Source organism: Medicago truncatula, chromosome 2 (assembly GCF_003473485.1).
Source record: "Medicago truncatula cultivar Jemalong A17 chromosome 2, MtrunA17r5.0-ANR, whole genome shotgun sequence".
Classification (NCBI taxonomy): domain Eukaryota; kingdom Viridiplantae; phylum Streptophyta; class Magnoliopsida; order Fabales; family Fabaceae; genus Medicago; species Medicago truncatula.
Window position 1 is genome coordinate 2614147 of NC_053043.1, and position 19850 is coordinate 2633996.

Below are 19850 nucleotides of genomic sequence, written 5' to 3' on the forward strand. Positions count from 1 at the left end.
AACATGCCGGTTGAAAACAACGTTGCCTTTACGATTTCTAATGTGTTTTTTTTTTTTTTTTATATGTACGATAGTGTCTTAAATTTGAAAATGAATATATCTTTCTCTTTGGCCTTAATTTGCGCTAGGAATGGGACAAATCATATCAATTCTTTCTCTTTGTCTTCATCTTTTTGATGGGGTATCATTGTATTATACCAAAGTCAAGTCATGCTTTGTCGAATGTTGTGGAGGATAATTATTTTGATCTTCTTTTAATTCTTTTGATTAGTAGTTTAATTTAGCTTATAAGTTTAAGCAAAGAATAGGAGTGGAATGATGTGGATCTACTGTAATCACATAAACATGCGCGCGGGAGTGTGACCATAGGCATTAATTGAAAAGATTTTAGACGCTGATTATATTATGGTTGGAGCAAGATTAAGGCCCTAGCTTCATTAGTGGGGTTATTAATTTGGTTTTAAAGACTTTTAATTAACGGTCTTAGACTATTCTTCAAAGTCATGCAAAATATAGGAACCAAAATCATATTTAATCTTAAAATAATTGGGACTCACTAACTGCCACATCAGCATTTCGTTAAAGAATTAACAGCATGGACTAATTTTGATAGCGGAGATAAAATATGAGAATTTTAAAAACATTTAATGAAATGTAGGAACGCAAAATGTAAGGACTAAAAACATATTTAACACAAAAAGTTGTCTCATAGTTTAGTAAGGGACAATGATTTTCTTTTTGTCCACGAGCACAAAAATAGGTTAATAATCCTTTGTTTTTTAAACAAATCAAACGCTCCTAGCTTTCTACCCAAGGCGGGCGGAAAATTGTTTAAAAAATTCAATGGACCATATAAAATATAATTCGGTGTCAATGTATAATTGTGTGTTTCCTATTATTATTCTTGTATAAAATGAACAGTGAATTGAATTTGAAGAACAATTCATATCACTAGGGTGGTAAAATAGGTCCAGACCAATGGGTCAGATAGTTTAAGTCGTAGTTTTAGGATGTGTGAGTTAAAGTGTTGGAGTCGACCACTTAAGTTGATATTTTATGTTGAATTGGCTAAAAAATGGGTGGGATGAAGCTTCAACTTACCTATTTAAAACTTGTTGTTCTCTTCCGTTTTGCTATGAAACATTAGGAAATTACACTTTTATTTTCATCGGTAGTTAACTGCCGCTCCTACCGCTCAATCTACGATTAAAAAAAGTCACTTCGACAGTTAATTAACTACCGTCGGTTAAGTTTTTTAGCAATTGAAAACAGCAATTATCATCTAAGTTGGCAGCCCCACTTTAGATAGGTTGATCCACAGATGTAAGAGCGGGCAAACTATGCTGATTGGCTCGTTTTGTCACCCTACTCAGAACAGAATCATATAGAACATAGATGACTCAAATATGATGGATTTGAACTCTACTTTTCAATCCCTTAGTACTAAACAACCTCATATGTTTTCAGAATAATATTTTTAAACGGCATAAATTATCAAAAAGTATATTTTCAGACACCATAAAAATTACTTCTTTTTTTTAGCTATTTTTGAATTGCAAAATATGATATATTCAATGTTGAATGGGCAGAAACTTATTCATCAAATTATTGGCTCTTAAACAGCAAGTAAACATGAAAATTTCTTCTTTTCACATTTTCATCAAATTGTTACATTTATTAATTATTACAACAGAGACAAACTTTACAACTTCAAATTCTTCCATCACCATTGTTCATCATTGAAATCATCATCCCTTCTCCCACCATATGGATATGGATTTCCAAACAAATAATCTGCAGTCTCTTTCCACATATTCTCCTCACAATTATTTCCTCTATGAATGCCTACATTACAATAATTTTCTCTCTTCATTTTTGACAAACAAGGCCAAGTCCCAAACAAGCTTTCACAAATATCCAAAGTTTCCAATCCATATCCACTAGGATATTGAGGTGGAGTCACTTCCTTCACAATCTCAATCTCACCAAACCCACTTCCATCAATAGACCACCCTGAATTGTAACCATCATCTTTTTCTTCACTATCTTCAGATTCTTCACCTTCATAAGCCTCACTAGTTTCTTTTATAGTACTATCTTGTAACTGTGGCTTTTCTACAGCATTTTGGTCTTTGGTTTCATTTTGAGGCGGTTTGATTACTTTCTCATCAAGTTTTGCCTCTTCCACAGGAAGAGGTATTGGAATTGGAATTGGAATTGGAATTGGAATTGGAGTTGGAATTGAACCAGAACGAGGATAGCAAATTTTATCTGAAGGTGCAAGAGGCTTACCATAGGTTGAATCAATGTCATATCCACCACCATAAGGTGTTGGATCATATTCATCAAATGCAGGTTCATTGAATTCCAAGGTAGAATAAGATAGCACAAGCTGAGTCATACCATAATTAGGATCATACACAAGATATTTTGGATCACTAAAAGTTGTGGCAGAATATGCTATGGTTTGGTTATAACTATGATCAGGGTAATTATTACTGGGAGCAAAATATAAACTTGAATCATAGGCATAATTTGGTTGATTGTAGTCATAGCTATTGTAAGTCATAAAAGATGGAACTTGAGCATAATCATAATTGAAAGTATAAGAGTTGAAATTGTTCTCACCATAATCAGATCCAGAACAGGAAGAGTAGTAGTAGGCCATGCTTCATAAGAGATTGAAGATGAAAACTTCAAAAGTGGTTACTGTATATGCAACTATGACATGAGTTTTTAGATCAACTCTTCCCCCACCTACCGCATAATTCTTATCTATGCTAAATTGTCCACATGCAATGAAATACTTTGAATGCCACTTTGCACATGAGGAACCCATTTTCTAGCATGTGTCATGTGTCAACACTTACCAAGTGTTCATTTGACATAAAGTCATTGAAAAGTCATCCATGGCTTTAAAGAGTACTTATATCTAGTTAAAGAATTGCCACCAATCTTTTTAACCTAGCACATAAGCTAGATTAGGTGAAACTACTTGAAATTTTATCACCGCCGGTCATTAAGATTTGTATTAAAAAAAAGATTTAATAGTAGTTTTCGCCCCCTAACTTTTACGAAGTTTTGATTTTGGCCTCTAAGAAGAAGAAAAACTACAAAACCGTCTCTATGTTTTGCAACTGTAGCAATTTTTCCCTCCCAAAGCCAAATTTTGACAAAAAAAAAATAAAAAATAAACACGTGGCAACTCACTTAGGGTGCCACATCAGCGTAGACCGAGTCAAAATTGATCTTGGGGGTCAAAACTGCCACATATGTAAAACTTATGGGGCGATTTTGTAGTTTTTTTCTTAGGGGACCAAAATCGCAACTTTGAAAAAGTTATTGAGTTAAAACTGCTATTAAAACAAAAAAAAAATAAAAATGCTTAAATACAATTTTTTTTTTTTTTTTTAAATTAAAGGTATTGAATAGGACATGAAGTAGGACTAATGGGACATAACATATCAATTCTAACCAGCAAAGCACGGGCCAGGGCATTTGTTAACAGTTGATGTTAGGACTAGCTTTTCAATTATATGATTGGAGATATTAGGATCAACGATGGCTATTGGCTGATGGATACTGCAGACCCAATTAGAACATGGTGGTCTGATTGTGACATAAAAAGAATCTTTAATTTTAGTAGTTTTGTCAAGTTGATGGATCGATATCGGACGGATAAAAAAGACTTGCACTTAGTTTTCATTGATTTGGAAAAGGCGTATGATAGAGTGCTGAGAGAGATTTTGTGGAAAGCCCCGGAGAAGAAAGGGGTAAGGATTGCCTATATTAGGGCTATCAAGGATATGTATGAGAGAGCTTCGATTAGTGTGAGGACGCAGGATGGGACTACCAAAGATTTTCCCATAACAATAGGATTGCACCAAGGGTCAACCCTAAGTCCTTATCTTTTTACTTTAGTTTTGGATGTATTGACGGAACACATCCAAGAGTTAGCACCGAGATGTATGCTTTTTGCAGATGATGTAGTCTTGGTGGGTGAGTCGAGGGAGGAAGTGAACGGGAGGCTAGAAACCTGGAGGCAAGCCTTAGAAGCGTATGGATTCCGCTTGAGTAGAAGCAAGACGGAGTATATGAAATGTAACTTCAGCAGAAGGAGAAGTAGGTCTACCTTGGAGGTGAAAGTTGGAGATCATATCATACCCCAAGTTACACGGTTTAAATATCTTGGGTCCTTCGTACAAAATGACAGAGAAATAGAAGCAGATGTAAACCATCATATTCAAGCTGGGTGGTTGAAATGGAGAAGAGCCTCAGGTGTTTTATGCGATAAGAAAGTACCACTTAAGTTGAAAGGAAAGTTCTATCGGACAACAGTCAGACTGGCGTTGTTGTATGGTACGGAGTGTTGGGCGGTTAAGAGTCAACATGAGAATCAAGTAAGTGTAGCAGAGATGAGGATGCTGCGTTGGATGAGTGGTAAGACTAGACAGGACAGGATTAGGAATGACACCATTAGAGAGAGAGAGAGAGAGAGAGAGAGAGAGAGAGAGAGAGAGAGAGAGAGAGAGAGAGAGAGAGAGAGAGTGGGGGTAGCACCTATAGTGGAAAAGTTGGTAGAAAATAGGCTTAGATGGTTTGGGCATGTAGAGAGAAGACACGTAGATGTCGTGGTAAGAAGAGTAGATCAAATGGATGAGAGTCAAGTTAAAAGAGGTAGAGGAAGACCTATGAAAACTATTAGAGAAACCATTAGAAAGGATTTAGAGGTCAATGAGTTGGATCCAAATTTGGTGTATGATAGAACACTATGGCGTTATTTGATCCATGTAACCGACCCCACTTAGTGAGATAAGGCTTGGTTGTTGTTGTTGTCATCGTCAAGTTGATGCTAATTATGGAGAATTATTTCATTTTACATGTGTTTTGAAAAGGAAACAAAAAATGGTTGTTAACATGTATTTATACATGCGTTTAGCAATTCCCCAACTAAAACTCAACCATGAGGATATGACAAAACCCCGCTGGATATAAGAATTTGAACTTTTTAGTAACAGTAGACTTCTTAGGAAAAAATATAAATTGAATTGAAAAATATAAATTGTCCAAAAGGGAGATGCTTGAGTGATAGATATTTGAGAAAGGGAGATGCTTTGAGTCTTTTAATTATTTAAAGAGATCTCATGCATATGAAGAAAAAAAATATAATAAATTGAAAAATGTTAATCCACTCAATAAATCTTATATCTCGATTAATATTTTTATCAACTGATTTACAGTTACTAGGGGTGGGAATAGGCCAGGTCAGACTTTGATAGGTCTGAGCCTGACCTACGAAATAAATCACAAGTCTGAGTCTGGCCTATGGCCTATCATAGGCCGTTTTTTTAGGTCTGGTCTGGCCTATTTAAAAGCCTGGACTGGCCTGAAAGCCTACTTACAGGCCTACTTCACATTAAGGCCATCAAATAGTTCATTTGGTCTACTAAATAGGTTAAACATGTCTTCAAGCCTACTTAAAAGCTTATTTCACTACAAGTAAATTTCAACTAGATTAAAGCCTACATAAAAGCCTATAACAACAAAGCATATTAAGGGACTAATAGATAGAGAAAAAGATGTTTATATTTTTAATATATGCAATTATTTTAATATAATTTTTTTTTTTAATAAATAAGTATTAATAGACCGACCTATTAAGCTTAACAGTCTTTTTTTGAAGCCTAAACTTGACCTATTTAACTAAACAGACTTTCTAAAAAGCCTAAGCCTAGGCCTATCTACTAAACAGTCCAGGCCGTAGGCCCCTGTAGACCGGCCTCGCCTATTCCCAACCCTAACAGTTACTAATATGAGATGCAACAAGCATCAAGCTTCATGTTCCCATAGATGCCCAATATATAAATTCATTTAAATATCCTAATCGTAATTATATACATATAAATTAAATTGTCCTAATTTTATTTCATTATAATTGTGTTTGAACATGTATTGTGCTATTGTTATTATAATTTTAGGTGTTCTATTTTAGTTTCCAAATTATATAATTTAGTTTTGCAAAAAGTATCTATAAATTGAATTTTGTCTTCACTTTTTAAAAAAAAAAAAAATCATATTCTAACACATCTATGGTTACTCGTGATACCCATAGGGCCATAGATATTATCAAATCCGTTAAGAAAGCTAATACATACTTGTATTCTTATCATGGCTGGTGTAATTATGCATCATCACACCTAGGCTAAATATGCACATTGTCTGAAACAATAGTTGTGTTCCTATCAGTCACTTTATGTGTTCAAAATGCCATGGTCTTCCAAGGAAATACTTGTCACAAAAGCTCAATCTGGTTGAGTGATAAGTAACTCCAAATTACACAGACAAACAACCCTAACACCAGTCTTACATCTCATAGTCACAGTCCAAAAGCACATATTCCTAAGATAATTTGTGAAATGCCCTTTTGAGTATGCTGTAAACTTTATATAACACTATGCATCTAGTGAGAATTCAATATGGGTTTGAGCAGCTTCTAGGAGTTATATGAGCTTGATAATGCTGCGTGATCAAGGAGGAACAATCCTTTATTTTGGAATTACTCTCAACAAAACTGAAAATCACTTGAAGGCTGCAACAAAAGTAAATTATAAGTAATCGTAGAGTTTGATAAGATGTGATGCACGGGAAAAACTAATGGAACTTCACAGAACAGTTGGGGAAGAATTAACAGATTGATAAAAACCCAGCAAACAAACTTCCATCTTAAAGGAATCGAATTCTCACTTCCTATTAGAAAAAAAAATCCTAACTCTCCCTTGACGGGAAGTAAGCCATGACATGAATCATTGATAGTTCATATAGGTATAACTTAACATATCAGGAAAGATAAGACCAGTAACATCCACGGTGGAACAGAGAATGGAATGGATTACCTCATGTAGAGGATGAATCTGAGGCAGCTGTCTCTTGTCTTGGCTTTTGACGCCCAGCAGCAGGAGGGCCATCCCTCCGTCTCTCATACCTTTTACCGTCATTCTTTGATCCACTGCGTTTTGGTTGATAAGTAGGGTACTTGCAAGGAATTATCTCCCCGTTGATGTACTTGTCACCTAAAATTTAAAAGCATTGGTATTTAGCGATAAGATTTTCAAGAGGTGGAATATTGAGCACATGAAAAATTAGGTTAAAATTGAGAAAGTAACCTCCATAGTCCATATTTTTAACATCTATGTATGAGTCTGGAAGTACCCAGAGAACACCAGGCAAACCTATAAGCAGGACAAGCATAAATAAGATATAAAGAGCAATAATTCATCAAGAAACTTAACAAGATTGTCGAGACAAATTCCGAGTTGAAACATTACCCTTGAATTTCTCAGAGGTTGCTTCATCAACAGTACACTGAAATCCAGTGTAAGTTGTGGTGCTAAAGGCATACATGTTCTTCTTAGCTTCTTCCATGCTGATACACAACCACAAACACATCTATTACTGTTGTATTCATCATTACACAGGTTTGTCTAAAGAATCCATCATTACCATGTTGAATAAAAACAGAATCCATTGTTTTCCACATGCAAGTCCTCCACAAAATAGAATCCATTATTACCATTGTATACCATCCACCAACAACCTTTTTTTTTTACAATAATAACCAAATTCTTTTCCCACAAGATGGGACGCCCTACTAGGTTGTTAGGTTCACGTCTAAGTTCTCAAACTCACATCTAGAGTGGCAGTTCTGTAGATATTTTTACTTCTAACATGAAAGCTACCACTTAGTAGCTTCTATAAACTCACGTCTGCGTCCAATGCCCGCCCTACCAAACACATGCTACATAGATCACATGAGTCACAATGCCCTAATAAGAACCAATGAACCATATCAAATATTATGCGATTTAACTCGAAACCTTTCTAGAAGATTTGGACCATAATTTTCCTTGGTCACACCTTGTCTCTAATCATTGAACTATCTTTCATTTGGTCTACCATCCTCAAGGATACTTCTATAGGTCTTCCCCGTACTTTCTAAACCACCTAAAACAAGACTACTATAATGTGTACCACCCTACTTCTCTAATGATTATGTTCCTAATCATGTCTTGTCTACGGTGACCGGTGACCGGTCATTTACAACACTTAATATTTTTTTGTTAGTTCTTTACGGCACAATATTTACTTTCAAATAATATTGTAGATTTCATAGCTATGCAATAAAATTTTCCTCTAAAACGATTGATACATAAATTTCTATCACAAATCACACCTAGAGTATTCTCCCATTTCATAGTAGCCCTATTGAGTCATATTCGAACCATGCTAAACAAGATATTTGTGACACTTTTTCTATAAATCATAGATTATTACACAAACTATACAATACATAAGAATCTATGTCCATTCCAATTTCCAAATTGAAACAAAGCTTTCACCTTTAAAACACAATCAATAAAAAAAAAAACTACAATTATCCCCAATTGCCTAACCCCCAACCCATGTACCTACAAACAACTACAAAACTTTCATTTCACACAAAAAAAAAAAAAAAAAAAAAAAAAAAAAACATAAAAATTAAAACTTAATTCGAAATTATGAAAAACAAAATTAGAAGCAAAAGGGGCAAAATAGAACCTTCCCAAGACAGTGGCAAGAGTTTGAAGATAAGTATCAATCATTTGGTCACGAGAAGGTGCAGGATCCTTAGGAAACTCCATTACAATAAGCCAATGATTGTAATCACAACCAGGAAGCATAATTGTCTCTCTCTGTTCATTGCTACCGCTTCTCTTTGAGGAGTAATCTTCATCAAGTACCGCTTGAATTCGGATAGGGTTTCGTGAACTGGGTTTGGATTTGATAGAGAGAGGATTGAAGTTGAAATTTGGGGTTTTGGTGTGGTAAGGTAAGTTTAGGGTTAGGGTTTTGGAGGAGATTGTGAAAGAGGAAATTGTAGCCATTTTGAGAGATGGAAGACAAGTTTGTAACAATGCCATTTGAAATGATAAGACTCTTGACTTCAGTTCAGCCGTTTTGTAACAAGAGAATTGTGTTATACGACGTCGTTTATGACCATTCAATATCTACTAATGGACTGAACTTTATTATGGGCCAATGCCATCGGAGAAAATAAAATCTTCAAAGAAAATTGCTCTTTAGACACCTAGTTTTTACTCATAAACATTTTAAAATGACGAAAAATCTTCAACGACAATTAACTATCATTTGCTTCGAAACAATAGTTAATTATCATTTGACCGTATAAAATCAACAATGTCTATGCTTCAGGGTTTTAAACACTTGCCTGATCACTTGTTTAACTTTGAAGAAATTTGATGGAGTTTGAATTCAACTTGATCACTTGTTTAATTTTGGAAAATGTTGAAAATCAACATATAACATTGTGGTGTTGTAAATTCAAAATCAGAGAATATCTTCCTTGAACACAAACGTAACACATCATCCTTGGACACAACAAATAGAAACCTGACACATGTCATCTACATCAGGGAAAAGGCAAAATTTTAGGGTCAATCACTTCACCAATAAAGATAAAACTCTAAATCAGTTTTTGCTGCAACTCGCTTAAAAAGTCAAGAAAAAAGCATGAATTGGATTAGAAATCCTACATGAAGAATTATTCCTTCTCCTTTTATTTTATATCCTAATTACCAACAAATTAATTTAGTAAAAGCACAAATTAAATGGTGTGAAGAATCAGCTGATTACTTTTTAAAAGTGGATTTTGATTACCAACTTTTTTCAGAATACATAGAGCTAGCCGAAACTCTTAAAGAAACTTAAAAAACTAGCAAGATAAATTTAAAAATAAATCTATAATCTAAAATTATAACTATGTTTTAGCAAGATGACTGAAGGAAGTATAACAAATAAAATACAGAGGATTTTAGATGACTTTTCTGATCTAAAGTATAGGATAGAAAAACAAACGTCCTATATAGAAACTTTGCAGTTTGAAGAAGAAAATTATATACCTCATGAAACATGGAATTTTCATGAAGAAAATTTTGCCTGTTATGAAGAAGATGAAACACATAGATATCCACACATTTTTCATACAAGAAATCCACAACTCAACAATATAGCTTGTATGTTAGCCTATATAATCAAGAATTGTTGTTATCAAAAATTTCACCAAAGAATGGATGAAATTCAAGAAGAACAAAAAAGAAGTAAAAAAAAGATTTGTATTATATTAGAAGATCTTTTGAAACTCTTAGAAAATAAAGAAAGATATTTAACTCTTGATGAGTTAGATATGGGAAAGCAAATAGTTATCCCAGAAAAAAACACCAGGAACAATAAAAAAAAACCAACCTCAAGACAAAGTTTCTGAATCTAAAGAAACTTCTGAATCTAAAAAATTAAGTATTAGACCACCATCTAATTTCTTTTGATAGACGATACAGAAGAAGTCCTTAATAGACAACTAGAAAATCTAGAAAGACTTATGGCTTCTTTAGACATTAGCAGCAAGAGCCAAGAAACCCTTGATGACAAACTTGAAGATAATAATCAAATTATCTATGATTTTAGCTCAGAAGAAGAAGATAATGAAATCGAAAATGAAAATCCTCATTATGTAAAAATAGAAGAGGCTGAAACTTCAGGAACTAAAAGACCTGCAGATTTTGAAAAAGAATTCACAAAACAAAAATTTCAAAAAATACCTCATTACTATGAGCCTTCACAAAATCCTTTTCAAGGACAAGGAATTCTAGATATAGATTGTACTATAGATACTGCAAAAGATTTAAGAGATTGGTATAATACAAATAATGTATTAGTCCAATTAAATGAAGATCTTAGAAATTTGAGTGCTATTGATACCTTCAACTATCTGCAATATAAAACTAGAGGAAATGCATTTAAATACATTTCAACCCTACCTCAAGAAGTTATGGCAACCTTACCCCTAACAGGATCCTTAGTAACAGACTGGGTATATAGTCTATTAGTTAAGGAATTTAAGGGATGGAGAGATACCATCCAATCAAAAATAGCATTTTCCGATCAGAACCTTTGGAAGATAACTAATCTAAAAATTTGCAATGTGTTATGTAGATAACTTTATTTGTGAATTCCAAAACTATTATTATAACATAGATAATAATATCAGAAACTCTAGAAATTTGATAGAATTATTCTATGACAAGTTACCAGAAAAAGTATCAGAACAAGTTAAGTTATACTTTGTCTCAGCCCTCACAGAAGAAAAAGTAGATAATACTCTTGGAAGAAGAATAACTTGCTTAAAGATTTGGCTTCAAGAGAAATGTAACCAAAATAGCTAAAAGAGAAGCTCAAGTATCTCTTTATTGTAATAAATTACAAGACAAAGTAGGAAATTACGGATGTAACTCTAATTCTAGAAAAGGGTCTAGAAAAACTCAGAAACATCATTATAAGAAAAAGAGGTTTAAGAAAGTTCCGTTTAAAAAATTCAAGAAGGGAGATAAAAAATTCTTTAAAAAAAGACCACCTCATCCAAAAAGAAAAAAATGTCCACGAGGTAAACAATCATGTACATGTTAGCTCTGTCATGAAGAAGGTCACTATGCAAATGAGTGCCCTAAGAAAGATAATCCAAAGAAAAATGTCCAACATGCTATATATGCTTTAGGATATGAACTTATAGAATCAGACATTAATTCTAATGACGAACTTTATGAATATTGTACTGAGACAGATTCAGATGTCGAAGAAAATACTTGGTAAAGGAAATCCATGTGCTAAATTCATAAAAATAGTGTTAGGAAATAAAAAAAAAAACTCCTGGCCTATATAGATACAGGTGCAACTCTTTGTTTTTGTAAAAAATCTATCTCTAAAAATTGGGAAATATTAACAAAATTGAAGGATATTATAGTTGTAGACAAGTCGAAACATCAGATATGGTTTAACCTCATATATGTTTCTATAGAAATTGAAGGGTATAAGTTTTTTATTCCAACAATTTACCTCCATGATTCAGGACTAGACTTAATTATAGGAAATAATTTTTTAAAGCTATACGAACCATTTACTCAAAGAAGAGATACTATATCACTTTGTTGGAAAGACTTAGGAAACCCTAATAATAGTAAAATAGTAACAACCAAAATAGTTACTAGAAACGAAATTTTAAATCTTATTAAGGGAAACCTTAAGGAATTAAGAACCATATGGGAAGAAAGAAATTTTCATATTAGCATAGAAGAAAGATTAGATGAAGTTTGTTCATATAACCCTCTAGACAGTCTTAAGAACACTAATCATGAATTACTAGTTATTAAACTTAAAAACCCTGATGACGAAATAAATGTTCCAAATAGAATTCCATATTCTATTAGAGATGTTGAAGAATTTCAACAAGAATGTAAAGATTTACTTGATAAGAATCTTACCATCATCAAGCCCACACTCTCACCAGCTTTTTATGTTGAAAATCACAACGAGATAAAGAGGGGTAAGAGGAGAATGGTAATCAATTATAAGAAGCTTAACCTAGCAACTGTCGGAGATTCTTATAAGTTACCAAGAAAAGATTTTATTTTAGAAAAAATAAAAGGATGTAATTGGTTTTCTTCCTTAGATGCAAAGTCTGGTTATTACCAACTAAGACTAGCTGAAGAAACGAAACCATTAACATCTTTTTCTTGTCCACCTCAAAAACATTACGAATGGTATGTTTTGCCTTTCGGACTAAAACAAGCACCATCGATATATCAGAGATTTATGGATCAATCTTTTGAAGGTTTGAATCATATATGTCTAGCATATATATATGATATACTTATTTTCTCAAAAGGAAGTAAGGAACAACATCTTAAAGATGTAGAAATGGTTCTTTTAAGAGTCAAAGAAAAAGGTATTGTGATTTCAAAAAAGAAATAAAAAATTTGTCAAAAAGAAATAGAATACCTTGGACTTATCTTAAAAGAAAATGGGGAATTAAGTTTAGCACCTCATACCCAAGAAAAAATACAAGCTTTTTCAAATGAAATTTCTGATAGAAAGCAAATCCAAAGATTTCTTGGATGTTTAAATTATATTGCTAATGAAGGATTTTTCAAAGATTTAGCAAAAGAAAGAAAGCATTTACAAAAGAAAATTTCAGAAAAAATTCCTTGGTCCTGGATTAAAACTGATTCTGATATCGTTAAAACCATTAAAGAAAAAAATTCAAGTTTTGCCTGAACTCTACAATCCCACAATAAAAGATTTTCTTATTGTAGAAACAGATGCATCTCAAACAACCTGGGCAGGTTGTATGAGAGCTTTACTTAATGGTAAAGAAAAACTTTCTCTTAATGAGAAAGGTGAAATTGAAGAATCGAAAGATCTTCAAACTATAAAAAGCATTGATTATAGTGCTTCTAAAATCCAAATAAAGGATAATGAAAAATTGCATTTATGCAAATACATTTCTTGTACGTTTACAGATACAGAATCCAGATACCATATTCAAGAACTGGAAACTCTGGCATGTGTAAAAATATTAGAAAAATGGAAAGTTGAATTACTTCCATCAAGATTTTTTTTTTACGAACAGATTCCAAGTATCTTACAGGTTTCTGGAATACAAAATTAAAGCTGATCATAGACAAGGCAGACTAATTAGATGGCAAATGAAGTTACAACCATTCCAGCCATACATTCAATACATAAAATCTGAACAAAACAGTTTTACAGATACATTAACAAGAGAATGGAGCAAGCCATAAAGCTTCTTCAAAACAACATCAAGCAGAAGGACGAACAGTTTGCCGCCCTAGAAGCTAGAAGAAAAAAGGTCTCTGACGAGAGGAGGGAGATGATAATCACGCTAAAAAGCTTACAAAGCAGGACAACAAAGTCAGATGAAGTTCCTAAAGATGATGAAAATTGGGACTTGCTGGGTCAAGATTCTGAAAAATACAACTACTATGTAAGTACACAGCCCAGAAGAATAAAAAATCCCCTTTGAGTTAATAGCACCTAGTGGTTGGAGCTCAACAACTAAAGATCAGAAATCAAAATCTTCAGTACCAACTTCAGAAACAACCTCAGACAACAAAAAATCATGGGCTGAAGAAGTTGAAGAAGAAGATGAAGCAAGAAAAAAATGGTTCAACCATCCAAATAAGCGATCTCGTAGATAATGAAATGGGAAAGTTTGAAGCATATGTCATTTTCGACGGTCCAATGAAGGGCATCTACAGAAAATGGGCAATTGCAAAACAACATGTCATCGGTAAGAATGTACGCCACAAAGGCTACAAGACAATGAAAGAAGCTGAACAGGCACTTTACAGTTCATACAAAGAGGTTACAATAGCAAAAAACCTCCAAAGATCTCCAACAATGGAGTCTAAAAAGAAGATGTCAATTGACAAAATCCGTCAGGTCGAACATCAAAAGAATTTCCAAATAACTGATCAAACTTATATGGAGTTTAGTCTCAGATGGAAATGGATAAACAACTATGTAGAAGAATTCACCACTGAATGCTTCTACCCAATCAGTAGATTTGGATGTACCAAAGCAGTCATATTACCAGGAATAGACAACACCACATGTCTATCTTTCTTTCAGAATGGTTTAATTCACACCATATATCTGGAAGAACAACCAGGAAATTTTTTTGGAGAACTCAAGTTGCTTCCAAATGAGTTGCAAAATTTGGCACAAAAGTTCAACAATTTGTTTGCCAAAGGAAAAGAGATATTTCTTCAGATTGACTCTACATATCCTTGGTATGATGAAGTTACCTCGGATCTTATCTCAAAACCATTATATCTAATCAAGATCGGAATCTCAAACAAAGGGTATCCAGTCATGAGTAGAGAAAGCACCGAATGGAAACCAGCCATATATGTCAATCAAATGAAAAACATGCATCAAAAGATCTCCAGATTAACACAACAAATAAACTACAGAGTAGTCTATGAAGACGCCTCAATAGTTGTATACAACGACTCCAGAAAACCAGCAAAAGACAAGGATGTCAGAGTGGTAAAAAATTTTAAAGAAAAAATAGATCAGTTAAAAAATGATCATGAAAAATTACCACGAGTCAGACAGGAAGAATGTTGTAGGTATTTTGGTACATATTTCAAAGGACACGTGTGCAAAAATTGTCCAAAGAAAACGTCGGCAGAAAACAATAATGAAGAATCAATCATTAAGCCACGCGTCATGTAGTAGACCAAAGTGTACAGTGGCACCTTATCACATCTGAGTCAGATGGGGACCACTTAGGAGATAATTATGTACATTATTGTATGTCTTTTTCTTTACGTGTTTCTCTTTATTAGCTGTCGAGAAAGGGACATGTGAACAATTTGTGAGCCCTTTTTCACTATAAATAAGAGCCTCGATGCTCATTTGTAATCAACGAATATTGAAGTTCAATACTACTAAGTATTTCGTTCCTATAAAAACTTGTTTTTATAGAAATAGCTCTTGAGATAAGACTCTGGAGGAGCTAGATCCTTGAGGTAATACTCTGGAGGGATCACCCAAATCAAAATATAATCGCTCAGAAGATTATATCTAACTACAACAAAACCAAAAACATCAACAAAATCCCAAAGAAGATCAAATCAGGTATGAATATATCTTTATTAAATTCAAAATTTACTTTTCAATATCATATTATTGGCATGATAAGCATTATAGAATATGACTGAGGTTTCATACTTTGAAGGAACATCTAGTTATTATGCTGACAACATAATAGATAATAAGATAGAAAAAGTAGATTTATATTTAGCTGCTGAAGAAAACTTCAAAATAAAGTTCAATAAATTCAAAGAATTTTTCTCAAGAAAAAATATTTTGAAATTTGGAATAATGATTGGAGAAGAAGTGATTCCGATTGAAACTACTCAAGGAAACATAGTCATATCTACCATAGATAAGACTCAAATTGAAAAAAGAATTGAAATATTTTCTGAAAAAGAATAAAGTAAAATTGGTTATATTCATATATCAACCATTCAAATTTTAATCAAAAGTACTTTTATGAAAGGTATTGATTCACCTCTAGAAATAGCCCTAGGATTTTAGACAAAAGACAAGCAACAATTGCACAAGGAAAGCGTAATTTAAAATATGGAAAAATTAAATTTTATATAAATTTACAAATGGGGTTATCCCTAAAAGATAAAGATCTAGATAGATCTATAGTTTTTCATTATAAGTTGAAAAACTCGAATTTTATGAAAAAGGGTAATCATCCTTTTACAATCTATTATAGAATTAATTATGCTTTGAGTAATTCACACCATAGCATAGAATTTATAGGAAAAATACAATTCATATTGATGAACTATTTACACCTGTGGTTACCCTAAAGTCACCGATATTTAAAAATTTAGCAAGAAATAGTTTCTCTTTGATAGAAGCTGAGATAGATCTGTTTGAAGAAACAGAAAAACCATTATTCAGGAGTCAAAGCCTTAGAGTAATGTCACCCAAAAGAGATTTTGAAATCTCAGACCAAAAAGAGCTAAGTAAATTACAAAGCTCAATAGCAGGGTTGTCTTTACAACTCGAAAAAACTAGACAAAAGAATCTAAATTTGTCTATGAAAAAAGTCTTCCGTACTCTACTCAAACTCTGGTATCAGAGCTAACCTCGATCTAAGGATAATTTTTTTTTTTAATAGTAAATAGTGATCCTACGTGACACTTTTCTATTAGGCCACATAGGCAACTTAAACAAAATAGTTATATGATTGACACATGGGTAATGAATATGTGTTGTCAAATTCCTATTGGCTGTGCCTAAAAAACAAGTGTTGGGTCCGTGCCCAGGCAAGAGTTTCTCTCAAAATCAACATGTTTTTAATGTGAAAAGTCTAAACATAACACCAGAAGACCTTTGGGCCGTTTACTTTGAGAAATATATTTTTCATTTCTTTGAGAGGTTTTCTAGAAAACATTTGAAAACAATATGAATGTTTTGTAATTAAAAGTGAAAAAAGAAAATAATTTGGGGGCATCTATCTCAACCAATTTTTATTTTATTTATTTATTATTGAGTGATATTGTCTTCTTTATGTTAAAAAAAAACACATTGCATTTGCAAGTTAAATAAATAAAAAGAGTTGGTGTTACATAGATTGATTGTCTTTAGTTACAATTAGTATTTTTTAAAAAGATGCAAAGAAGTGTCAATAAAGTATCAAAAATAAAATACCGTTTATAAAAATGATTTTCAAATGAAAGGAACTTTTCAGTCATTTTGTATATGGAAAATTATTAGTGATTTGAATAAATGGTTTTCTAAGCCTCTATGTTGTTGATGTGTCATAAACCTTTCCTTTTTATTTTGTTCATCCACTTACTATATTTCCTTCCTAATGCTACATTCAATTATTTTTTGTAACTCTTTTTATAATTTAACATATTTTAATGTTAAATCATTCTTATAACTTCTAAAACCCATGCTAAAAAGCAATCTAATGGTTTCGCATTTATATATCAGAAGAAAGTTTTGAAAGCTTCTCATTAACGGTTTTGTTATGAAAATTGTGAAGATCACTTTTTATTCTTATTCATGACCTTTCATTTGCATAGTAATAATAATAATTAAAAACGGTTATGTTAATTAATTATATTATATTATATTATATATAGGCCTTACATATGCATTGGACGCCCTTGTATAAAAGAAGATGTCAAAGCATATGGGAAAGCTAAACAATCTTCAAAGCATGTTATATTTTATTGGGGAAGAGCATAATGGATCTGATCTTAAAGAGTTGGCAAAACAAAACCATTTCATGGAACAATTCATATTGAAGGCTTGGATAATGTCAGCGATCTTGCAGATGCTGCTACAGTAAATTTGAAAGATAAGAAGTATTTAGAAAAATTACATATGAAGATTGATGGCGGAAGAGAAGAAATGAATGAGTCAATGGCTGAAAGCTGGTCAATTTGAGTGGATTCTACATATTGCACAAGGGGGATGATTTTGTCAAATATGTGATCTATCGTGTAAATTTTTCTTCTTTATATTCAACATGTGAGAGTATTGCAGTACATAGTTTATGCTTTTAATTGTAGCACCTATCGATTCATTTTTATGCAAAATTAACAAAGTAGAATTTGATATTGTTATGGTAATTAATTTCAAACTTATTTGATGGATTGTGTTGATATGTATGACACGGTAGAATGATGATAATTGTTTAAGGTGTAGAGGGGAAACAATTGTATGTGTCGAAACATGAAATCATGGGGGTTTATAGATTTTTGCATAGATGATTTTGAGATGGTATATAAACTTGAATATGAATGTAATATATTTGTTAAATTCTTTATTGTTGATATTTGTTGAATTCTTATTGTTGAAGTCAAATCTATATGTGTCATTGTAAAAGTTCCTCTTAAAAAATTCTCCTATTTTATAAATAAATAATATTCATGATTTTAAATAATCCTCAAATTTGATAAATTCAAATAAGTATAAAAATAATATTATATATAACAATGTTCTAATAAAACCCGCAATGCACGGGTTAAATAACTAGTAATAGAATATAGGGGGTTAGGGTGGAATAAGAATATCAATACTACGGAAAACCTTATTTATTTTCCGCCGAACTTATGACATTATAAAGTAATTTCTATTAAATAAGAAACTTGTACATGAGATATATGGTCACCAAACTCGTTAAGGGGGGCATTGTTGGTGGCAAGAGCAAGAGATAATGTTTTGAAATCAATTTCAAACAAAACAACATACATTCTGTTTGATATGGTCACTTTAATAACTTCCGATAAAACTATAACTTTGGCTTCTAGAGCGGTGGTAGAAAAGTAGGAATGATATGATTTTCCCAACAAAAGTAATCAGGTAGTCTCAAAAACATATATCATACCTAAAGATAGATTTTTTGTTGGAAAAGGTGGCGTTCACATTACATTTGATCATTGCCTAAATGTGGCTTGGTACAACAATGATCAAGATCTTCATTCTATACCTCTCGTGTGAATATGGCAGTGGGAGAGGTGTCAGTGGCTTATCATAGTTTAGTGCTACAACTCTTCCATAAACTCCATATGGTAATTGCTACTAATAATTGTTATTGTGTTGCCAACGTGTCAAATAAATCAAGAGTGTTGTCATCAAATTGTTAACATTAGGGAGGAACATTTGAAAGGTGTCATAAATGCCAATTAACTTCCATAAATTAGTAGCCTTTGAGCAAACAAAAAAATGTATGCATTTACGTTTCACCAAGATCACAAGAAACATATTTGAGTATTTATGTAAATACATAAAAAAAAGGAGGGGTGAGAAAGCCAAAAACAGCGAGTATATTTAACAAATCTAAAAAAATATAAGATAAGTTTACTCATTTTAGAAATTAGCTGGCTTTTCTACCTTTTTGGGTTGCCAACCCAAATTTCTGGGGCTGCACCCCAAATATGCGCCTCTTAATTTTTGTTTACTTAGTTGATGTTGTTCTACAAAAAGCTTGCACTCTTGACCAAAAACAATGGAAAAAAGAAAGAAAAAAAAACCTTGAGAAAATCTTCTCACATGCTTTCACAATTGCTTAATGGTTTAAGTAATTACTTGTTATCGTATGTAGTTACATAATCAAGTGCAAATTTTGAAGGACAAACTAGAAGAGCTTATTAAGTTACATAATCAAGTGCAAATTTTGTAAGATTATAATGACAACACAATTTTTCAAGTGCATTTTTTTTTATTTGTCTGTAAAAATAATGTTATCTCATGAGGTAGCATGTAGTCCAAGTTAAAAAATAAAGAGCATTGCTATTCAGTACGGAAAATATTTGCACGAAATTGCACGATAGTAGAAAGTCAACTCACCATACAAGGGTATTATGGTAATATAATAAATAGGTTATGGATAGTTTAGT

The 19850-nt window shown here is 32.5% G+C and overlaps 2 protein-coding genes across 2 annotated transcripts; both read right to left on the reverse strand.

Moving 5' to 3' along the window:
* Positions 1-1568: 1568 nt before the first annotated feature.
* On the reverse strand, positions 1569-2903 carry LOC11434830 (uncharacterized). Its single transcript, XM_003593348.4, has one exon. The coding sequence runs from the start codon at positions 2666-2668 to the stop codon at positions 1724-1726; it is 945 nt and encodes a 314-aa protein (XP_003593396.1). The 5' UTR covers positions 2669-2903; the 3' UTR covers positions 1569-1723.
* A 3232-nt stretch (positions 2904-6135) lies between these two features.
* On the reverse strand, positions 6136-8982 carry LOC11434831 (multiple organellar RNA editing factor 9, chloroplastic). Its single transcript, XM_003593349.3, has 5 exons — positions 8596-8982; positions 7326-7423; positions 7164-7229; positions 6894-7070; positions 6136-6589 (listed from the first exon to the last, which is right to left on the reverse strand). The coding sequence occupies exons 1-4, from the start codon at positions 8955-8957 to the stop codon at positions 6895-6897; spliced, it is 702 nt and encodes a 233-aa protein (XP_003593397.3). The 5' UTR covers positions 8958-8982; the 3' UTR covers positions 6136-6589; position 6894.
* Positions 8983-19850: the final 10868 nt, after the last annotated feature.